This window comes from Chenopodium album, chromosome 24, assembly GCF_948465745.1.
Source record: "Chenopodium album chromosome 24, dcCheAlbu1.1, whole genome shotgun sequence".
Lineage (NCBI taxonomy): Eukaryota > Viridiplantae > Streptophyta > Magnoliopsida > Caryophyllales > Amaranthaceae > Chenopodium > Chenopodium album.
In genome coordinates, this window is record NC_137857.1 from 35,038,604 (window position 1) to 35,056,533 (window position 17,930).

The following is a 17,930-nucleotide window of genomic DNA, read 5'->3' on the forward strand; positions in this document are numbered from 1 at the left end:
AGGAAATTCTCAGATCACCTCAACACTATAAAATTTCCTAAGGACTGTAACTAGGATGGTCACCATACCTTTGGTGTATTTCACATTCGCTAAGATAACCTTCACACATTGCAATAACAATCTTTTAAGAGAGATTTACATCTTAGGGTTGGTCCTAAGTTCGAGGCTATTTACAAACAAAATAAAATGACTATTGTATTTCATTTCTATAGTTCTAAAACAATTAATGGTTATACTTACACATCATTATAAGGAAATGTAATTGTTTACAAGATTTTTATGTTTTTTTTTTCTAGACGTCAAACCGAAAACTTTAATTAGGGAGGAGAGCGAAGGTAATTAGGGGAGTTAATTAAGTGGGAAAGTGAAAAAGTGAGCCCAATAACGTCTTATTGGACGGAAAACGTTAATGGGTAGTGTTACCCAAACATTTTGTAACTTTATTCTAAACAAATTTTAAATAGTTGTTCAGTAGTTCTATACAAAATTTCCTTAGTTGACATCTACACTTCTTTTTATAAGTTGAATTGCCTATATTTGATGAATAACAACTATGATTCAACTATTTTCGATTCTGGTCAGTAGTCAGTAGAATTGAAAGCAACACAGTGTAATATTCTCTATTCATGACTTTATGCCAAGCATTACCAAACACCAAGATCATGAACCATATAAATATTATAATTAAACATAACCAAAGCATATACCATTAACAACTATTATTCAATATAACCAGAAGCAATCAAGCAAGTGCAATTAACATTTAAAATTAAACTACTACCTCAATTTCGAGAAGAGAATTGTGGCAAAATTAAAGGAATTAAAGAAAAAAAAAACGGAGATTTACTGATTTAGTACAATTAAAGTGAAAATTACCTCATTATGACACCACTGAAGAAACTTTAGATCTTTCCTCAACAAATTGTTGGGCCGCTGTGCCAGAATTGTGGAATTGAAGTGATAACTTTGAGCAATTTCTGTCCTAAATTGGTTCTTCAAGCAAAACCCAATTTCATGACACTCTTCTCAATAAATTTGGAATTGAAAATTGATAGAAACAAATTCGACAGATTGAAAAATAAAAAATTAAAAAATTAAAAGCTTCTACATTTCTAGGTAAATTACCCACAACGGGTAAGTTGTCACACACTCACACTCGTGTGCTAGTAAGGAGACGGGTATTGGTATATGGGAATTGGGTGGGAGTTTTGCGGTGTATATTGCCTTGTTAGTTTTGTGGGAAAGGGAATTCTATTCGGCTTAATTTTGTAGGTCTATTTCCACGATTTTGTAAGAGTGCGGGGAATAGAGGGGGTGGGAATAGGATTGGGAATTCAATAATATATTGTGTTATTGATAATTCAATTTTTTTTTTTTTTTTTTTTTTGTTAAAAAAAAAAAAAAAAAAGCTGGGAAGAAAATTGATTGAGAAAAAAAATCAAAATTATGATATTTAGAGCATCAATTTTGGACATCGTCTGAGATTCTACTAATAAACAAAACACAGATGTAGCCCAGACGAAGAAGTTGCATAGTGGTGCATCAACTCTATAACAATGGGCTAATGGGAACATGTATAGTGTTTAGAGGTGTCAATTTGGATGTTTGGATCGGATTTGATGAGGTCTGATCAAGTCGAGTCGGGTCATTTTTTAAAGTTGAGTCATACTAAATTATTATGTCCACACAAGTCGAGATCTAAATCGGATCAGATTGGGTCGGATGTAGTTTACACAACACTATTAACTAGTACAATAAAATTTAATTAGTATTGTCAACTATCATTAAACTATTATCCATTTAGAGAATTTTCTTTTGCAAAAACATATATTAATCATTTGTATATTCGAATTTCTATATAAGTAATTAAACAGTGGACAATCAATTGACAGCAAATTGATATCACTACATTGATCAAGTTGATGTTGTTAATTGCTGATTACAAGTAGACATTGATTATAATAGTACAAACTTAATAGTCAAAGTCAAATGTTGATCATTCTAACTCAAGAACAAAGCCATTTGAGGCATAGGCAGTACTGAGTCCAATTGACCTTTCAGAACTCTATGATATTATTCAGTTTAAGAAATCAAAGTAACACAAAAACTTACCCAATACAGTATCAAGCAATTACTGGAAGTTGGAACAAGGAATTTGCATCATATTCATATCAATTACCCACAACTTGGGAAAATGATACCCAAAACAGTTTGTATCTGCACTCGGTAATGTCTCAACAAAGTTGATACCACGTATTTTCAGCACTATAAGCTTTGAAGTGGCCAAACTTATGTTCATATGGCTTACAAACCAACAAAAGTTTTGCAGGAAAAACGGTTGAATAAGATGGAACCATCTTATATCATCTCAAAATCTCTCCAACTAACCTTCCTCGTATTCCTACTGCTGAAACATGTTAGTGCAATTTCCCAGCCCACTTACTTCTATACCATTTGTGACAATGAAAGGGGTAACTATACGCAGAACAGCTCATACAGTGGGAGCCTCGTTAAGCTCCTCACAGAACTCGGTGGAAAAGCCTCCGGATCTGATTTCTATAAAGCCACCAGGGGAGAAAGCCCCGACAAAATCTATGGCACATTCTATTGTAGACGTGACATCAATCCTGACTTATGTCGTGATTGTGTACGGGCAGCAGCGCAATGGATCATAAGAAACTGCACTAATCAAAAAGAAGCTGTTGTCTGGTATCTGGAATGCACTCTAAGGTATGCAAACAGGCCAATATTTGGTCTGGACGAAGACGACTATAATGAGTCATCGGTGACCAGCTATGAAAATGTAACCAATCCCAATGAGTTACAGCAGGTGGTACTCGAAAGCATGAACAGCCTTATTCAAAAGGCAGCTTACAACAAAGCTTACCATGGTTATGCAACGGGGGAGGCCCCTTTCCCCCCATATCCAACCCTATACAGTCTTGTCCAGTGCTCACCTGATATTCTTGGTCCACCATGTTATCGCTGCTTGCGTCGTATATTTAGAGATATGCACTCTTGCTGCAACGGAGGGAGAGTGTCAGTTACCATCTTCAGGACTAATTGCCAGATGAGGTACGATTTGGCACCTTTCTACAACCAACTGGCTCCATCTCCACCCCCATCTACAGGTAATAATACACAAAGGGAAGAGAAAATGAGATTCCTTTGCCAGGTTGTTATGGGAAATTCCCAGTTTCTCATGGTGAGAAACGAAATTTGTTTCTCATGGGGGCATTTTCGTGAATAAATCAACAACTTTTTCAATATTGTGGGCTCCACAGTTGAAAAAGTTGTTGATTTATTCACAAAAATGTCACCATGAGAAACGAATTCGTTTCTCACCGTGAGAAACTGGAGCATCCTCAGGTTGTTATACCCATAAAATGCCTCATGTATAATCATTTTCCTTCCCTTCCCGGCCCCTATCACACATGCATGCACCTTGACTCATATTTTCAAAGTTTTTCTGGTAAAGAACCAAACTACAGCTTTGGAGTACGCATAAACAGCATTATACGCATTTCATATTCCTAACCATTTTCCTACAATTTATGCTGCAGAAAAGGGTGTACTATTCTATGTGATAAGAGTTGCTCCTCCGGTTGCTGGCTTTGTATTATTGCTTCTATGCATCCTCGCATTCTACATGTACAAGAGGAAGAAAAATCAGAGACCTATAGGTAATTGTCACTCAACAGACTATAATTCCTGTTAGGATCGGATATGTTAAATGTTAAACCATACAAAAATTTAATACTAATAACTTGCTGGACTAGTAAAAGAGACCAGCCATGGAGATAACACAACACTACACAAAAGAGGATTACAAACTTACAACTGCTGAGAATCCTGAGATAGAGGATAACAAAATACCCATTCATATTTTATAAAATATTAAGCCTTATAAAAATACACATGTTCTTGAATATCACATAAGGTATAGCTAGCCTTTAGTTAATCTAAGCTTGCAAGTCGCATGCATTGTTTTCCAACTAATGGCAGTTTATTTTTTCCACTCTTTTCCTCTACAGCTGTTGATCCTTCCACCGTAAGCAATGATCCTGTGATTTCTGTCATTAACAGCAACGAATCGAACATCGAGCCATCCAACCCCACAGAATCATTGCAATATAGTCTGGACACAATTAAACTCGCTACAAGACACTTCTCCATGGACAACAAACTAGGCGAAGGTGGATTTGGAGCTGTATATAAGGTATTAATATAATATCCTGAATTCCAAAAAACAGAATATCAACAATCATGTTTTTGCTTTGTTTTAAATACCAAGCTGAAAATGGTTGCTCAATTATCTGTTAAGACTTAATGAGTTTCCAAATGCCTAAAACAGGGAAGACTCCCAGATGGACAGGAAGTAGCTGTTAAGAGACTCTCAGAAGACTCTCGTCAAGGTCTAAGAGAATTTACCAATGAAGTTCAATTATTGGCGAAGCTTCAACACAGAAACCTTGTCAAACTTTTGGGTTTCTGCTTAGAAGGCGAAGAAAAGTTGCTTATCTATGAGTTTGTATCCAACTTGAGTTTGGACAAATTCTTATTTGGTACTATTATTTTACTCAACATTATTCTTGGTGGCATAAAGTACTAACTTATTCTGATAGTATTCCATCTTACTCACGGTTATAAAAATCTTGTAGATCCAAACAGGCGCAAGTATTTGGATTGGGAAACACGATTCAGAATCATAATAGGAATTGCACGAGGGCTTTTATACCTTCATGTAGATTCTCGGGTCAAAATTATACACCGGGACTTAAAGTCAAGCAACATTTTGTTGGATGAAGGAATGACTCCAAAGATAGCAGACTTTGGCATGGCAAGGCTTGTGAAAATGGACCATACACAGGCCAATTCTACCAAAATTTTTGGAACATTGTAAGCTATTAAAATCTTCATTGGTGCTTGGGGGGGGGGGGGGAAGCATCCACAAAAATCAAAAAATGGTCCCCCCACATTGTGATCATGTATACAAATATAAGATTTACTTCAATAATGGTAACTATAATGTTGATGGGTAATATTTTGCAGTGGATATATGGCTCCAGAATATGCAGTAGCAGGGGTATTTTCTATCAAGTCAGATGTCTACAGTTTCGGGGTCATGCTTCTGGAGATCGTAAGTGGGCAAAGCAATAATTTGTTTATTCGATCACTAGGACATGACAGCCTTATAAGCTATGTAAGACACCCTAATTTCTGTTTTCTTGACCTGAATTTGGTTCTAAGGTTAATATTCTTTATAAGTAATAGGTGAAATATGTATGTCCCATTGTTCCAGGCACGAAAACTATGGAATGCAGGGACTATTTCAGAACTATTTGACCCATCCCTAGGGAACGACTGTTCAAGAACCGAAATCCTAAGATGTGTCCAAGTAGGGCTACTTTGTGTCCAAGATGAACCTCCAAGTAGACCAACAATGGAATCAGTTCTCCTCATTCTACAAAACAATTCCTCTGATATCCAATTTCCACCACGCCTTTCATCAGTTTCATCTGACACGAATGTGCAAGGTGGGTACGTAATAGGAGAGCAAGATAGATTTTAAAATCATAAAAGAGATCAAGATTATAGTGGAAACTCCACTGCGCAATTAACAGACTTGTACCCGCGCTGACATTCTCTTAACAGCAAGAAACAACTTTTCCTATTTTATCCCCCTCCCCTTTCACACACCCAAAAAAATGTGATTTGCAATTTGCTAAACTATGGTTGAGAAAGATTTATGGAACTGATGTATTCAGGCTTCTTTTTATGTCAAATTGTCTAAAGTTGATTGAGCAAGTATTAAAATGTTGTATATTCAGCATACAAGGATAAAATCACACAAAAGAAGGAGAAACAGCAGGTGTTGCCAATACAACAAAAACAAAATTATAACATTAATTAAGTCGATCTAGCAAAAACACAAGCGAGTAGAGGTAATGTTACCTCAGATTTCAATTATAAAGATCTAAACAGCATGCAGCCATACATGTAAGCCACTCACACATCGACCTGAATCTCAAACGAAAGCAATAGTAATTAATATCAAGAACAACCATTGATCAAATAGCATGATTTGTACACTGTGAATTAAGGCAAAAATAAGGAATTGCAAATTAAGGGAATACAAGGGTAGATTTTTGAGAAATGACTAGTTTACAAAGTATGAAATTGTTTGTACTTAAACTAACCAATTATTATTGTTTATTGGAAATTATTTCATATAAACTTCAGCTCTTACCCAAAATAATCACCATGTACTTCCCTCCAAATTCAATTTTAATTTAAACAATATCTATGAGGAAATATAAGTTAATTGTAATGATTGACAAAATTTGTTAATCATAAGAGTAAAATTAACTTTTCCATAAATTATTTGGGATATTTTTGTCAATGTACTAGGACATGGTCACCATACCCTTTGCGGTTGATCATGCCCTTAATATCACCCTTTATTCATAGGGTTTTTGTTTAAGGTCGGGGAAGGTGAATGGAGATCAGGGAAGCTTCAACGGTGTTGGTGTTGGTGTCGGGGAAGCTTCATTGGTGTTGGTATAGGAGATGCTTCAATGGTGGTTGAGGTTCGGAAAGGTTTAATAGGGGAAGAAGCAGAAAGCTTTTCAACAGGGGGAGTTTAAATGATGGTACTGGTAGAGTAACGGCAAAACAACTGTCAAATAATTGACCGTTAATTCAACCATGAGGTGGCATCAAGTATTGTTCACAAGTATGGCAGTATTACAATAATCCTTCTTTGGGGCTGGCTCTCAATCAATTATCCTTCTTTTGCTCAATTAATAATTAACATTAAATAAATTGTAAATTAGTGAAACACAATAACTTAAAAAAATATATAAAATACTCTGTAAAGTTAAGACTAATGTCATTAAAGTTTAAACTAATCCTAATCACCTATTTGGATTCACGATTAAAATCTAGTCAAATTGAAAGAATAATTCTTCTTGAAGTGGCTTGATGTGACTTAACGCTATTGTTAGCTCCTTCCCAAAATGTCTTTCTTTGAATTTCATTATTTCTTCCCTTCCTAGAGAATTGCTCCAAATTTCAACTTTATTTTTTTTAAGAATCAGGTGCAAATATGTCTACATGGGTATGCACAATTATTGACAAGGAGAGGAAAAGGTATTAAGCAATCTTTAGTGACGTTTGTTTTTTTTTTTTTTTTTTTGTATACTCTATATAACTGTATAAGACAAGCTTTTAGAGACGAAGGGTATATGACTATATGTCACACTATATCTACTAAACATATTTGTAGATTAGGAGTGTGTTTGCAAGACTTATTAGATATGAAATAATGAGCCTGACTAAAACCTTATTTGAACTTGATGAGCCTGATAATAAGAAAGGAAAAGTAAAGACAACCATAACACAAATAATACAGCTCTCAATCTATATAGTTGTCACATTGCCGTTACATTTTTAGATTCAAATTCCTACTGTGATTTCACTAATATAGAAGTAGTACTCCTTATATAATCCGTAGTAGTTGCCTCATTCCTCTAATCCTCTTTGTTCTCCATCACTCCAATTAGAAAAGGTTATTTTATTTGAAAAATACCCTATATAGTTTATATGACTAATATATAATATATATGAATAAAGGGAGTAATTGATAACTTCAAGCAATCAATAAAGTAATACAATGTATTTTGATTAGGCAAAATCTCAAGTGTATCAGTAGGCAACAAAGCCAGTCACTTTGATAGAAAATTTCAGATACAGCTTTAAAGCGGCCAAAATAATAAACGCCAATAGCAGCACATAATTGGAATTAAGTTGGGAGTAATACCATAGCATAATAGCAATTTAGCATATGCATCAATGCATGCAGCAAATGGCACCATTTTACTATACCTCAAAAATTCTCCAAGTAATCTTCCTTCAATTCCTACTGCTAAAATCTGTCCTTGCATATTCCAATCCAAAATATATCGCCTATTACTGTGAGCAAAATGGTAACTACACAAAAGACAGTGAATATCAGAAGAACCTCTACCAAGTCCTTAGAGATCTTGGTAACTCCGGAACTGATTTCTCTAACTCCGCAAATGGTGAAAGCCCAGATAGAGTCTATGGCATGTTCTATTGCAGAGCTGACATCAATCCTCCATTGTGCCAAGCCTGTGTACGGGCAGCAGCAAAACAAATCGTGAATAATTGTACTAACCAGAAAGAAGGAATTATCTGGTATCAGGAATGCACTTTAATGTATGCAAACAGGCCACTCGCCTCTTTGGATGAGGAAAATTCTCCTCTTTATTGGTTTTACAGCGAAGTTAATGTATCCAATCCCATTCAGTTTCAACAAATAGTGTCATCTACTATGAACGACCTTATTCAGAAGGCAGCTAAAAATAGCACATACCATGGTTATGCGACAGCAGAGGTTGAGCTGCCACCATATAGCACACTTTATTCTCTTGTTCAATGCACTCCTGACATACTTGGTCTACTATGTGAGAGATGCTTGATTGTCTTTTTAAGACATATACAGAATTATTTGCAAAACTCTTCAAAAATTACGCTTCTCAGGGCCAATTGCCAAATGAGGTACGATCCAGTGCCTTTCTATACACCGCTACCTCCCCCGGAAAGCCCAAGTCAACAACCTCCTTCATCTCAAGGTACAGACTTTTTTTCTAAATAATAGTATATAAGAAGCAGGTTGATTTACTAGAGACCAAAAAAAATAAAAGAAAAAAATGAGTGGTAAGATTAGACCTGGGAGAGTGGGAGGGAACATCCATGCACCTTGCGAGAATTGAGTCCTTGTCTAAGATGTGGCACTGATTCTCCCTGCTCTGCACAAAGTTTTTTTCATTGTTAGCACATCATGCCCCTAACTTCTTCACCTTTTTTATTGAGCAGGCAAGGGCATACTATTCTACATAACAAGAGTTGTTGTTCCAGCTGTCGGTTTTATATTGTTGCTTCTCTGCGTGATTGCATTCTACGTATATAGGAGGAAGAAGAAACAGCCAAGACCTGCAGGTGAATATCACTCTACATAAATTCCACCATGTATGCTATAGATTTGTACAGTATATCAGATTTTGCAACTGGATAATAAATATGCAAGTGGAGTCATCTATCTGCACATAATTAAAGCGCTTGAACAATAGATAAGGCATATATTAGTTTAATTTTCTCTACTAAATCTTCTATATGTACCCTTTAATGGAAAAAATGACACAAACTGCAAATGTTAACATAGTTGCTTGACTGCTTCTTAATCTTCTACACATATTAAGATGTTAGGCTACCATTTGTCCATTTGAGAAAGATAATTTCTAGATGGGGTATCAAATTAGTGCTAGAACAGTTATTGGTCCTAAGAATACCAGCTTATGGCATACACTTATTTCCTTGCTCTTCAGCTATTGAAAACGGTCCTCCAGCAGATGGCAATAATCATGATCCGAAAATTCAGCATTCCAACAGCGCTGAATCATTGCAATACGACCTGGACACAATTAAATATGCAACAGGCAATTTCTCTATTGACAACAAACTTGGTGAAGGTGGATTTGGACCAGTTTACAAGGTAATATTCACTAATATAAAAGATTCAGATTTGGTTTGAAATCCAAACCATGAAAGTGGTGGCCCAAAAACATTTGAGAATTAATTGGTTTCTTTATGGCTGATGCAGGGAACGCTTCCAAATGGCCAGGAAATGGCTGTTAAAAGGCTGTCAGAGGACTCCCGTCAAGGTCTCAGAGAATTTACAAATGAGGTCCAATTAGTAGCCAAGCTTCAACATAGAAACCTCGTCAAACTTCTGGGGTTTTGCTTGGAAGGAGAAGAAAAGCTACTTGTTTATGAATTTGTCTCGAACTTGAGTCTAGATAGATTCCTATTTGGTAGTGATTCAACCCAAAAAAATCCTTGCATCTGGTACATATATAAAATGCTTTTGGTAGTATTTTTCTCACTGACAATCATATGCATCTTGTAGATCCTAACAGGCGCAAGTACTTGGACTGGGAAACCCGGTTCAAAATTATAATAGGAATTGCACGAGGACTTTTGTACCTTCATGAAGATTCTCGAGTCAAAATTATACACCGGGACTTAAAAATAAGCAACATTTTGTTAGATGAAGAGATGAACCCAAAGATAACAGACTTCGGTACAGCAAGGCTAGTGAAAATAGACCATACACAGGTTAATACTACCAAAGTTTTTGGAACATTGTAAGATTAACAATCTTTAAAATAACTTATTGTGATATTATTTCAATTTAAAATTGCAAATTTCCATAAGATGCCTAAATCTCTTGGTCATTTACAAAACTTTAACCAAAGAGCACTATATTTAAGATAATGGGAATGTTTTGCAGTGGATATATGGCTCCAGAATATGCAGCATCAGGAATTTTCTCTATCAAGTCAGACGTCTACAGTTTTGGGGTCATGCTCTTGGAAATCATAAGTGCACAAAGTAATAATTTGTTTACTCGAGCACTTGGGCAGGACAGCCTTATAAGCCATGTAAGACATCCTAAGTTGTTTTCTTGTTAATAATTAGCTTAATACATGCTGGTAACAGGGTAATAAGTCATATCTATTGTGTTCCATATCATTGCTCTAGGCGTGGAAACTTTGGAACACAGGTGCTATCATGGAGCTAGTTGATCCATCTCTAAGGAACAATTTTTCAAAAACTGAAGTCCTAAGATGTATCCAAGTAGGGTTATTTTGCGTTCAAGAGGACCCTACGAGTAGACCAGCAATGGAATCAGTCCTCCTCATTCTCCAAAACAACTCCTCCGACGTCCAATTTCCACCACGCCTTTCAGCAGTTTCATCTGACACGTATATGCGGAATGAGAACATATCAGGAGAACAAGGCCAATTTCGAAGTCTTGAAAGTGATCAAGCTTATAGCGGAAACTCCACTGCGCAATTAACAGACTTATACCCACGTTGACATCCTCAGAACAGCAAGAAACAACTTTTCTATGTTATTCCCTCCCCTTCCACACACCCACTCACACACACACATAAAATGCCATTTGCTATTTTCTAAACTATGGTTGAGAAAGAGGGAAACTGATTTTGGCACACCCATTGTGAGAGCACAGATTACAATGCTATTCTCAAAGGAGGTGTGCTAAAATTTATGTTTGGTGTGCTTAAATCACTTCCCAAGAAAGTGTTATGCAACTGTATTCAGGCTTCTTTTTATGTTAAATTGACTAAAGTTGATTGAGCAAGGCTTAAAATATTGTACATTTAAGCTGAAATGTTTATGCCTGATTATTATGTCAAGCATTACAAGAATAAGATCATAATAATAAAGAAGGAAAACGATAGCAGGTGCTGCTAATACAACAAAAACAGAATTATAACAAATAAGGTCTATAAGTTTACCTCCAATATCAACCAAATTAGATCCATACAGCATACAGCCATACATGTAAGCCACTCGTGCGCCGACTCGAATCTGCAATGAAAGGAATAACAATCAATATCAATAACAACTACTGATCACATAGTATGATCTTTACACCGCGAATGTAGGCAAAGTTTAGGAATGCAGATTAAGGGAATACAAGGGTAGATTTTATGAGAAATGACTAGATTTATATAACATAATCCCCACTTAAACTAGCCAATTATTAGCGTTTAATGGAATTGCAATTATAGTCCCACTTAAACAATATTTGAATTGACTGAAAATGGTTTCAGAATCATAAAGGTTACACAATGCTTTACATAATTACATCCTAATTTCTTCATATTTACAGGGGGCTGCCCAGTTGATCTTTATGATTGACAAACTTTGTCAATCTTGGTTGCCATGTCAGAAGTTGGAGGAAGTGGACATCTACTCAGCAGCCGAGTCAGAAGAAGCCTGATACATGTTGGCATATTCTTTTTAAATGGCGGTCACGTTGTTCGTTAGGTGCTACTTGACGGTGGAAGATTTAATTTATGTTTGCAATAAATGTTGGTAGGTGGAGGTTTATATAGACCAGTCAAATATAGTTGTTTGACTCATATTAACTAAATGTAAAAGAAAAGCTACTGGAAGTGTTTGTAGTATTAGTACTGTAGTATACAAGTATTAAATACTCCTATTTTTTTTTTTTGCCTTTTTTTGCATCAATTTGGCCGGTATATTTGCCGAAACGCAACTTTAACCATTAATATCTTTAATTATCTATTAGTAAAAATTATAACAATGAAACTAAACATTATGACTAATCTAATGTATATTATATAATAACATTTTTTTTGTTTATAGAGGTGAAAAAAATTTTAATCAACCATGATATGTATATAGTGCAAAAATCAAAGTGATGGCATTTAAAAAAACAGAGGTAATCTATATTAAATAAAATTACACAATCCATTTTTAAATAAATGTTACTATTTGCCCGCAACATTTTAGGATTTTCCATTGTGTAGTTGTAAATGAGATAGTTGGTGTACTAAATAATGTACAAAAAAAATAATGATTTATAAAACGGTTATTTCACCAAATGTCACTAAGTTGTTTAAAAATTTACTAAATGCCATGTAGTTTCACAAATTCACCAAATATAATTTATTTTAATTAATAAAAATAATACTTTTCTCATGATTTTGACAAAAATTGCCCGAGTAAAATTTTGGGAGTCATTTTGATTCTTTATGAGTTCAAATTAAGCTCGAAATTGGCAAAAAAATAACATAAATGTCCCGTCTAGTGTGCCAAAAATTATTTCGATTAGTGTGTCATTATATTACAAATACTATATTGTGGACCGAGTTTAATATTTATTGAAAAGTAATGTGCAACAAAACCAAAAAAGAACTAGATAATTATAGATGAATGAACTTAAACGGTATATGCATTACAAATCATAAATTGTGGACCAAGTTTATTATTTTATTGAAAAGTAATGTGCAACAAGACCAAAAAAGAAGTAGATGATTGGACTTACATGGTATATGCATTACAAATACAATATTGTGGACCGAGTTTAATATTTTATTGAAAAGTAATTTTTAAGAAGACCAAATGTAGATAATTGTAGATGATTGAACTTAAACAATTTATGCATTACAAATCAAAATTATAGACCGAGTTTAATATTTTATTGAAAATAAATGTACAACAAGACCTAAAAAGAAGTAGGTGATTGTATATGATTGAACTTACGTGATATGTGCAAATTTACAAATACTATATTGTGGACTGAGTTTAATATTTTATTGAAAAAAAAAGTAGGTGATTGTAGATGATTGAACTTACATGGTATATTTATTACAAATCATAAATTGTCTACCGAGTTTAATATTTTATTGAAAAGTAATGTGCAACAAGGCCTAAAAAAAGTTGGTGATTGTTTATGATTGGATTACATGATATGTCCAAATTACAATACTATATTATGGACCGAATTTAATATTTTATTAAAAAGTACTATGCTACAAGACCTAAAAAGAAGTAGATGATTAAACTTACATGATATATGCATTACAAATACTATATTGTGGACTAAGTTTAATATTTTATCGAATACTAATGTGCAATAAGACCAAAAAAGAACTAGATAATTATAGATGACTGAACTTAACGGTATATGCATTACAAACCATAAATTGTTGATCAAGTTTAATATTTTACTAAAAAGTCATGTGCAATAAGGCCTTATAAGTAGTAGATGATTATAGATGATTGAACTTACTTGGTATATGCATTACAAATCATAAATTGTGTACTGAGTTTTATATTTTATTGAACTTTAATGTGCAACAAGGCCTAAAAGTAAGTAGGTGATTGTATATGATTGAATTACATGGTATGTCCAAAATTACAAATACTATATTGTGGACCGAGTGTAATATTAATTGAAAAGTATTGTGCTACAAGACCTTAAAAAAGTACTCTACTATAATTAGTACTTCCTCCGTCTCATAATAAAAGTCCCTATACAATCTTCTTTGGGTCTTTATGGCGGAATCAAGATAATTGCAACAATTAAAAAAAACTAATTACATTGTAACACGCCCAAATCTCCCTCTACGTAAATACTATATTTATACATATACAAATACTGTAGAGATAGACTTGGGCCTATTACCGCCACGTGAAAACGTGAAGCTTAATTAATTACTCAAATTGCAGCGGAAAAATAGGTATTATTAATAATATGAATAACCATAATAACTATTTCAAAATAATCCAATAAAAACTCCATACATAAATAAAATTAATTCCTAACTATGTGATCCCAATCCCGACTCTAGTATGCGCACGAACAACTCCACACCTGAAATCAAGACTGCTTACCAAAATGGTAAACAGGGCAAACCAAAACAAAAAGGAAAACAGATTAGCAAAAACGTTAAGTACGTATAAGTGCAAGGCATGTAAATATTTATATTAGGCAAACATGCTTTCGAAATAATCAGTTAAATTTAATTAGTCACAAGTCACTTTCAAAATTAGACTTTCTAAAATCAAACTTTCCAAGGGTAGTAATGTTCATTAATAAAGGCTTTCCAGACAAGTTATACTATACTCGAGAAAAGACCAGATCATACAAAGCTCATTGTCTTACTTAACCAGTCCCGGGTAGAGGAACAATTAAAATACCAAATACTCAGGCTCATAATAAGCTGCAAATTAATTAAATCAAGTGATTTATAAATTAAACCAATTTATATTTAATTCAATCAGCACTTTTAGAGATCAAACCTTTAAATCATAAAATCATATATTTTAACTTGTCACGCAAGTCATTAACTTAAATATTCATACGTTTATTCAAACAGTTATTAAAACAAACACACTACTAAAATTAGGCTAAATGGGTATAATAATAATAATAATAATAATAATAATAATAATAATAATAATAATAATAATAATAATAATAAAACGAAAATCATTCTTAAATAAATAAAATAATTGGATTAAATCAAGTTAAAATCCGGATAATAAAATAATAGATAATATCAAAACTAAGATTAGTTGTAATTCATAAAATAATAATTAAGCTAAGGTTGTTAAGTATTACTAAAATCCGGAAGATAAATTTAAAAACGGCATACAATGTTAATTAATAAAGTATGAACCGACCAAGATAATAAATTACAAATATTTAATTATTTCAAATAATTAAATAAATTACTAATTAAGAAAATATTTTCCAAAAATTAGGGGTATTACACTAATAATTGGAAGCACATGTTTGCATTTAGGGTGACTCGACTCGATTTGGCTTGACTCGAACTCGACTCGACTCGAAACCTTAACGAGCACGAGTCAAGCAAGTTATAACTCGACTCGATAAGCTCGTGAGCAGCTTGATAATATTTTTTTATTTAAAATATTATATAACAATTTATAAGAAAAGTATAAAAAGAAAAAAAAAAGTAAAACTAATAATACTAAAACGTGGCATAAAGAAAAAAAATACAGCAATTATATAATAGAAAATAAAAAAAAATTAACATAAAACACTCCTTTGTAATTAGCAACAGTAGAGTGGCTTCAAAAAAAAAAAAAATAAATAAATAAATAAATAAATTAGCAATACTAGAGTACTAAAAATCCAAGGTTTTTGAAAATCAGATGCCTCAACTCATTTTTACCAAATCAAATTATGCCTCACTTTTCCCAAACCAAATTATGCCATGTGTGTGCCCATTAATGAAATCAAGTTATGGCATTGAAAGTTTGTTAACTAACGGCATTGAACGTGTGGTATAGTCCGTGAAGTCCAACTATGCAAGCCTATTCATACGTGGATGCTTAGTCAAGGGTAGTAATCCAACTCAACAGGGCAATTTGACAATCATATCCTCAACTTTATAGGTTGAAATACCATAAATGACCTTAGATTGACAAAGTTTGTCAATCATAAAGATTAACATGGAATTCCCCTATTTACAGGCCACTGTATTTCAATTTCATAGAAGAATTACAGTATATATAAAAAGAACAATTTTTTACAAAATTTCAATTAGATATCACAAGTACTAGTAAAATAATAAATTGGAAGAAAAATTAGATTGAAAAGATTAGTCAAATACCTAATTTGTTTACTTGGTATTATTAATAGGAGATTAGGAGCCTCTGATTTACCAGAAATTTGTCCAATAGAAAGATGAATCAACTGCTCCTTTATAGTTTCGCAAAATTCATCCAGTTCTTTCGCCAATTTTGGAAATCACTAATCAAAATTTTCTAGACAAACAACCTCTTATAATTAGATCACACCTCCCTTCAAAAAACAAATAAAGCCCCAAATTTGGCACTTGATAGCCGAGGAGAAGTAAATAGCGTGTCAAAAAGACGGAAACTGACATGATCGACCCGATAGTTAAGCTAATGTCACGTTATTTGGGAATGTAAATGTACTACTGGCGCAACGCTGTGATGTAAATGATGCCTAAAAGCTGTTCTCTTCGGATCATTTTCAGTTCAGTTCAATTTAGTCCAGATTTAAAAAGTTCAATTAAGTTAATTTCCTTCTCTCATAAGATATTTAGTTCAGTTCCAATAAGTTCAGTTCAGTTCGTCAATCAGAAATTCAAAACAGGCCCTAAGAGTGGCATTCAAGGACATATATAGGAGCATGTTGTTGCTCTATTTCTAATTACTTTACCCTCCACGTGTCCATTTTATTTTTCTCTCTATCTCTCTCCTCTTAAAAAAAAACTGTCTAAAAGACCGTGAAAATAAAAGTGTAGCAACTAAAAAGAACGGAGGAAGTATGTAGTATTTGATATCTTTTTATGAGTATGGTCAAAATGTAAAGATTAAAAAATAACAAGGAAGTAGTTTTCGTATTTAAGGCTTAATCAACTCAAGGTCATAGAAAAATGACAATCTTGAAATATTCCTTGTCAAAATGACTATGGAGGGGTAAAACGAGGGAGAGGGAGACTGGAAATGACTAGGGGCGTGGCGCTAGCTTTTAGGTAACTTTTAGTGGTTTGACCAATTCAAACCACTACTTAACAAAAAATGTGAGTGTTTGGCAAAGTAGTGGTTAGGGTAGTTTTTAGTGGTTGAGGTAGCTTTTATGAAAAGTTAAGAAAGATTAGCTTTTGAAATTTGAGGTAGCTGTTGAAAATTTAATCTATAGTTTTAAAAATGAAATATTGATTTTTATACATAACAGCTAGTCAACCGCTACTTTACCGAACACTCATATCTAAATTATTTATCTTCAGAGCTAATAGCTTGTTGACAGCTAACAACTACCTACACAACTAACAACTGCCTCCACAGCTACAGCTACCTTCTCAGCTATATATTAGCGAACACGCCCTAGGTTGGAAGGAGTTATGAAGGATATGAAGTATATGGATTTGCACGAGGATAAAGCATTGGATCGTAAGGGATAGAGGAGGAATATTTATGTCGATGGTTACACGGAATAAGCAAATTTGGTTCATGTTAGTCGACCCCACTTATGGGATTAAGACTTTGATTGATTAATTGATTGATTTGATTTTGAGAAAATCTAGAATTAAGATTACACTTAAATTAGTTGGTAATGACAATTTCATAGTTAGCATATCCTGACATCCTGTTATATTATTGCAGCAAAAAAAAAAAAAAAAAAAAAAAAAAAAAAAAACTGTTATACGAAGTATAATCGTTAGTAACCCATACAAGTCTGCAACTTCATCAGAAAGTTCTTAATTATAAGTCAAATAATAATCAATTATGTTAAAATGCAAGTTGCACTGTAAAATTTGTCAAGGAGCTAATGACATTCTCTCTAGCTAACTTGAAATATCACGACACATACTCCCTCCGTCCCCATTTGATAGTCTCTTATGGGCAAATTTTAGTCCTAAAATATTCACCACATTTGCTTTTTCCAACAATCATAAATATTAATTTTTTTTACCAAAATTCCTTTCAATTTGCAATTGTACAAA

The 17,930-nt window shown here is 33.5% G+C and overlaps 2 protein-coding genes across 2 annotated transcripts; both read left to right on the plus strand.

Annotated features, from left to right (window-relative positions):
* The first annotated feature begins 2,299 nt into the window (after nucleotides 1-2,299).
* On the plus strand, nucleotides 2,300-6,647 carry LOC145610946 (cysteine-rich receptor-like protein kinase 25). The gene is made up of 8 exons (XM_081666203.1): nucleotides 2,300-3,131; nucleotides 3,564-3,683; nucleotides 4,035-4,219; nucleotides 4,355-4,544; nucleotides 4,662-4,899; nucleotides 5,053-5,203; nucleotides 5,303-5,537; nucleotides 6,472-6,647. Exons 1-8 carry the CDS (start codon nucleotides 2,300-2,302, stop codon nucleotides 6,645-6,647), a joined length of 2,127 nt encoding a protein of 708 aa, XP_081522329.1.
* Nucleotides 6,648-7,867: 1,220 nt separating this feature from the next.
* LOC145610947 (cysteine-rich receptor-like protein kinase 15) lies at nucleotides 7,868-10,965 on the plus strand. Its single transcript, XM_081666204.1, has 7 exons — nucleotides 7,868-8,657; nucleotides 8,902-9,024; nucleotides 9,411-9,577; nucleotides 9,686-9,896; nucleotides 9,992-10,229; nucleotides 10,376-10,526; nucleotides 10,627-10,965. Exons 1-7 carry the CDS (start codon nucleotides 7,868-7,870, stop codon nucleotides 10,963-10,965), a joined length of 2,019 nt encoding a protein of 672 aa, XP_081522330.1.
* The last annotated feature ends 6,965 nt before the right edge of the window (nucleotides 10,966-17,930 follow it).